At 38.7% G+C, this 6,698-nt stretch overlaps 1 protein-coding gene across 1 annotated transcript; it reads left to right on the plus strand.

The window, feature by feature from the left end:
• The first annotated feature begins 319 nt into the window (after positions 1-319).
• LOC105093542 (olfactory receptor 2T29-like) lies at positions 320-1,273 on the plus strand. The gene has a single exon (XM_010985413.3). It carries the CDS (start codon positions 320-322, stop codon positions 1,271-1,273), a length of 954 nt encoding a protein of 317 aa, XP_010983715.3.
• The last annotated feature ends 5,425 nt before the right edge of the window (positions 1,274-6,698 follow it).

Below are 6,698 nucleotides of genomic sequence, written 5' to 3' on the forward strand. Positions count from 1 at the left end.
TCCTTAAACAGAAAGGATGGTACAACTTGACTTGTATAACAATGACTACCTTTTTACTATAAGTAACCAGTTCCTTAACCAGCAGCTGTGAATTCTTAGTTTTCCACTAAGTTTGTTGAATTATAGGCAATTTTTGATCCCAGAATCTACAGTCCCATGGCACTTCCTCCCATTAGCACAGTTGGGTTGCTGTGCATCAAGTGTGTGCACACAGACACACACATGCACCACAGCTCACTAAATATTCACTTAAGGTGGTCGTATCCCATGATTGATCTATTAATCACAAAGCTCTCCTTGGTGCTCTAGGTGAAACCCCATGGCCAACCACACTGGACAGCTGGATTTCATCCTCGTGGGGCTCTTCAGTCAATCCAAGCACGCAGCTCTCCTTTGTGTGGTCGTTGTTGTGATTTTCCTGATGGCCCTGTCTGGAAACAGCATCCTGATCCTCCTGATATACTCTGATACCCACCTCCACACCCCCATGTACTTTTTCATCAGCCAGTTGTCTCTCATGGATGTGATGTACATTTCTGTCACTGTACCCAAGATGCTCATGGACCAGATCACGGGTGTAAGTAAGATCTCAGCCCCTGAATGTGGGATGCAGATGTTCCTCTACTTGACAATAGGAGGTTCAGAATATTTCCTTCTGGCTGCCATGGCCTATGACCGCTATGTGGCCATCTGCCATCCGCTCCGTTACTCTGTTCTCATGAGCCATCGTGTGTGTCTCCTCTTGGTGTCCGGCTGCTGGATCCTGGGATCGGTGGACGGCTTTATGCTCACACCCATCACCATGACCTTTCCTTTCTGCAGATCCAGGGAGATCCATCATTTCTTCTGTGAGGTCCCTGCTGTCATGAAGCTTTCCTGCTCAGACACTTCCCTGTATGAGACACTCATGTACCTGTGCTGTGTCCTCATGCTCCTCATCCCTGTGACAGTCATCTCAAGCTCCTATTCTTTCATCCTCCTCACCATCCACAGGATGAGCTCAGCCGAGGGCCGGAAGAAGGCCTTTGCCACATGCTCCTCCCACATGGCTGTGGTCATCCTCTTCTACGGGGCTGCTGCCTACAACTACATGCTCCCCAGCTCCTACCACAGCCCTGAGAAAGACATGGTTGTATCTGCCTTTTACACCATACTCACTCCTGCGCTAAACCCTTTAATCTATAGTCTTAGGAATAAGGATGTCACGGAGGCTCTAAAGAAGATGTTGAATGAGGTGTCTGTCTTTCAGAGAAGTAAGCTTTTTTTACATTAATAGTTTTTCTTCACTCTCTGCATATCAGAAATTTATGATCTTATGCCATGCCATTCTTCAGATTCTCATGCCATGTGTGTTATCCCACATTCATCCTTTTTAGAGGAAGCTTTTTTCCCCATATACTCTTTCTGTGTTCAAAATATTTTTACAAGGTATTGAATTCATGTTACATTTTTTTTCTGAATTTGATAACTGCACTGTGATTCTGCGGGAGAATATTCATACTCTTAGAAAATACATAATTAAAATATTTGGAGGGAAAAGTTCACAATGTGCATAACTGATGAGAGATGGAGAGAAAGATATGGCAAGGAAAAGGGGCTATAAAGTTAACAGACGAATCTAGGTGAAAGTTGTACGTGTTAATTGTGCTGTTATTATTCGTGGTGCAAGCGTATACTTGAAATTACTTAAAAATAAAGAGTAAAGTGTCCAACATTTCTCCCCATTTTTAGCTCCCAGTTTATGCTTGGTGGCAGTGTGAGCGGCATAACTTAGTGTTATGTGGTTGATCACTTCTGAGACAACGCAGTCCTCTGCCTACCTTTACTGAGGGCCCCTTTGTTCCTCAGTAAACCCATGAAGGGTCCTGAAGGCATCTAGTGAACGCTGCCTCTCTGAAATCCTTAGTACTCGTGGTAGACTGGAAATCCGAAACTGCATAAGGTACTGTGTGAAAAAAATATTAACTCCAAATGGAAGGAGTTACATGAACCCCGGTGTTCCATCACGGAGGGAACAGTCCCCCCCATGAGGTGGTATCCGAGCTGAGATTTCATCTGAAGTATTTAACTTATAAAGCAAGCAGAGGAAAAGCATCACACATCCAATCCTTTTTACTCGACAAAAATTTCTTACACTATAATTTTAAAAATAATAGGTGAGTTGAGAATCTAAATTAAGCATGCCTACTGCCCCTCCCAAATTTGAACTGTAGGTTTAATTTATGCAAATATTTGTGACAAAATACATAGATTGTTTTGATGCTCCTGTTGAAAGGGTAAGCGATAAGGACAGATCAGTTCCACCTGTGATGCGTGAGTTTAGCCAAACAAAGGGGAGTTGAGAGAACCCTGGCTCTAGGTGTTAAGCAGTGACTAGTTACTGCCCTCAGATGAGTACACAATGCTAGCGTGGGGGGACTTGCACAGGAATTGGATGCCATTTTGGAAAAGTAACACCATGAGTAAAGGTCAAACGGTTGGCCAAGCAGGAGAGATAGATATGCCAATGGTATCTGTTCCTGATTCACTTTATATCCTCATTTATTGCCCTTTAATGGCCCACGCTTTTAATAACAGGAGTGAAATTCTCTGACTTGCACTTCAGAAATGTTAAAATGGTGGCACTCATTTGGAGAAGGGCAAGACTGGAGGTAGAGAAACCAGTGAGGATGGTGAGCTGAGTGGTGTCAATCTAAGTGGAATGTCCTATGCCCTAACAACAGGAGGGACTGGGCTGGGTGTTTGGGGGTAAGCAGAGCCCTGCTGAATTTGTTTCATAAACCGCAAACTTGTTTGCATGTCTACCAATTTCCATTTGGCTGCGTCAACTTGTGAATTATCAGATGGTTTGAAAAGTACAGATCTGCTTTTCCTCTTGACATACTCAGTTACCTCATGACTATAAAATAAGGATCATGCAGTATTTGGGGAAACAAGGTTGGAAAATCAATTTATGATTTTTTTCACAAACAGAATGAATAAAATATGTACACTCTTTAACATTTAAAAGAGTTGAGTGTGTGTCACCTTTCAATTTGCTGGACCATAATGATATATATATTTAATAGATCCATTTAAAACACCCTACATATCAGGGAAAATGGACCAAAATGTAACAAAATGTGATTTGGAAACATCTTTTCCCAAAGATGACTTTTCTTCTATCTCAAAAAGAAAAAGGATTTGGATAAAAATGATTTAAGAATGATGAATCATTTTTAAATAAAATGGTCAAAATACAGCTTTCCATTGTCTCTACTAATAAGAATTTACAATCACTGTGCAACTGGGAAATTCTTAGTCAAATGTGTATAGTATATAATTCTCAGAAGTCCTAAATATGGACTACTAATTGCTATTCTAAATCTCTCAACTCTAGAATGAAAGAAGCAAGAGTTTCTGTCTCTGAAGTACACCTACTCACAAAGCCACATAAGTAGCTGTGCACTGAAGTAGTTAAAATTGTCCAACTTCAAAATGTATTGATGTATTTGTGCTCATGATGCCATCAGCCTTTGAGCAAACAAATGGCTTTACACCCATAACAATAAGCCTCACATTTCTACATCCTCCAACGAGCACTAAGGATGATGATTCAAACTCTTACCAAATTTAGAAGTAAACCAACACAGGTTAGAAGCTGAGGATTTTGCATTGCTTTCATAAATATTTCACTTTTTAAGTGTTTACAAAAATTTGAAAAAACAGGAGAAGCAAATAATTTTTCTAGGGATGACTCAGGAAATAAAGCCTAGTAAATAAAACAAAATTAGGTACACTGGAATTCACATTTAACATAATTTTAGTTACTTGTTTTCCCTCATAGATTATTGTTTTATAAGCAAATGGTGTCTGTATAAGTTTGACAATGAGTTCAGAAAATGCAAACCTCTAATGCATGGCTAGGAACTCAAATGTTGTGTATAGACATACCTCATTTTATAGAGCTTTGCTGTATCGTGCTTTGCAGATATGGGGTTTTTTACAAATTGAAGATTTGTGGCAATCTTGTGTCAAGCAAGTCTATCAGTGCCATTTTTTCCAACAGCACTTGCTGATTCCACGTTTCAGTGTTATATTTTGGGAATTCTCACAATATTTCAAACACTTTCATTATTTTTATATTGATTGTGGTGATCTGTAATCATTGACTTCTGGTGTTACTACTGCAAAAAGATTCAGTGAGGCCACCATTACTCTGATACCAAAACCTTAGACACTATAGAAAAAAAAATTATAGGCCAATATCCTTGATTAATATATATGCAGAAATCATCAGCAATATAATAGTAAACAGAATCCAATAATATATAAAAAGTGATGCACCATGATCAAATAGAATTATTCCAGGTTCACAAGTATGGTTCATTACTTGCAAATTAATCAATGTGATGCACTACATAATTAAAAGAAAGGATAAAAATTAGATGATCATCTTAATAGATGCAGAAAAAGCATTCGTCAAAATTCAACATTTATTCATGATTAAAAGTCTCATCAAATTTGGTACAGAGCAAACATATCTCAACAAAATAAAGTCCATTTGTGACAAACACACAGCTAACATCCTACTCAAAGTTGAAAGCCTTTTCTCTAAATTCAGGAACAAGACAAGAATGCCCACTCTCACCACTTCTATTTAACATAGTATTGGATGTCCTAGACACAGAAATCAGACAATAAAAAGAATCAAAATGCATTCAAATTGGAAAGGAAGAAGTAAAACTGTCACTATTTGCAGATGATAAGATACTACACATAGGAAACCCTAAATTCCCCAACAGAAGGCTATTAGAGCTAATAAATGAATTCAGTGAAATTGAAGGATACAGTTTTAATTTACAGGGGGAAGATATAGCTCAAGTGGTAAGCCACACCCTTAGCATGCACGAGGTCCTGGGTTTAATTCCCTAGGACCTCTTCTGAAGATAATAAACAAATAAAATAAACCTAATTACCTCCCCTCCAAAAAATAGTTTGTTTTCCATGTCATGACATCCCCTGTCCAACATTTTTATTCATTGATATAATCTGCTTAAACCTTGAGGTTTCTGAATTTCTAGCAGCTGAGATAATTTGCTGGATCTTTTTCAATTTTAAAACAGTGTGATTCTAAAGCATAAGACATGACCTCTACTTTCCAGAATGTATTTTCAATCAATCAAGAAAATTATTGGGAAAATAAAGAAACCAAGGACCCTGGGTGGTGTTTTCATGATTTTCCACCAAATTATTGTTTTCCTTTCTTGTGTATTTGGTAATAAAGAATCCTGCATCACCAACAAAACAAAAAAGATTCACACACAGAAAACATGTTGCTTTTCTATTCACTAATAGTAAAGTATCAGAAAGAGAAAGCAAAAAAAAAAGTTCCATTTGAAAATCACATCAAAAAGAATAAAATACCTGGAAATAAACTTAACCAAGGAGGTGAAATACGTATGGTCTGAAACAATAAAACACTGATAAAGGAAATTGAAGAGATACAAAGAAATGGAAAGATATCACATGCCCTTTGATTGGAAGGATTAATATAGTTAAAATTGCCATACTTTCCAAAGCAAGATACAGCTTTAATGCAAAACCTATCAAAATACCCATGACAATTTTCAGATAACTAGAACAAATAATTTTAAAATACATATGAACCCACAAAAGACCTCGAGTTGCCAAAGTAATCTTGAGAATAATGAGAAAAGCCGGTGGTGTCACACACCCTAAATTCAAATTATACTATAAAGCTACAGTAATCAAAACAGCATGGTACTGCACGAAAACCAGACACATAGGCCAATGGAGGCCCTTCCACCAGGGTGAGAATTCTGAGCCTCATGCCAGGCTCCCCAGTCCAGGGTCCCAGCACTGGGAGGAGGAAGAGACCCCAGAAAATCTGGTTTTGAAGGCCAGTGGTGCTGTGGGGCTTAACTTCAGGAGTCCCATGGGACTGGGGTGAACAGAGACTTCATTCTCTTGGGAAGCATACATAGAATCTCGCATGTGCCAGGCCCAAGTGCAGAGGCAGTCATTTCATAGGAACCTGGGCCAAACCTGCCTGCTGGTTTTGGAGGGTCTCCTGAGGAGGTAGGGGATGGCTGTGTCTCACCAAGGGGACATAAAAGCTGGTGGCAGACATTCTGGGAGTGTTCATTTACATGAGCTTTCCTGGAGGTTGACATCTTGATTGGATCATCAGCACCAAGACCTAGCCCCAAACAACATCATGTAGGTTTAAGGGTTAGAAAGCCTCAGGCCAAATAACATACTGGGTAGGAACACAGCACCACCCATCAGCAGACTTCCTAAGCCACAATGCCTGTTGATGGGGATGTAAATTGGTGCAGTCACTATGAAAAATAGTTCGGTGTTCTTCAAAATATTAAAAGAGAAACTACACTATGACCCATCACTTCCACTTCTTCGTATTTATTTAAAGAAAACAAAGACACTAACAAAAAGATATATGCATCTCCATGTTTATTGCAGCATTATTTACACGAGCCAAGATATGGAAAAAACTAAGTGTTCATTCATGGACTGACAAATAAAAAATATGGTTTATATACAACAGAATATTATTCAGCCATATAAAAGAATATCTTGCGGTTTATGACAACATGGATGGATCTTGAGGGTATTATGATAAATGAAATAAGTTAGACAGGAGAAAACAACTGCCATACAATTTTACTTATATGTGA

Source organism: Camelus dromedarius, chromosome 3 (genome assembly GCF_036321535.1).
Source record: "Camelus dromedarius isolate mCamDro1 chromosome 3, mCamDro1.pat, whole genome shotgun sequence".
Classification (NCBI taxonomy): Eukaryota; Metazoa; Chordata; class Mammalia; order Artiodactyla; family Camelidae; genus Camelus; species Camelus dromedarius.

Coding starts and splice junctions, on each gene's coding strand:
- LOC105093542 (XM_010985413.3), top strand. CDS start 320: ATGGCCAACCACACTGGACAGCTGGATTTCATCCTCGTGGGGCTCTTC.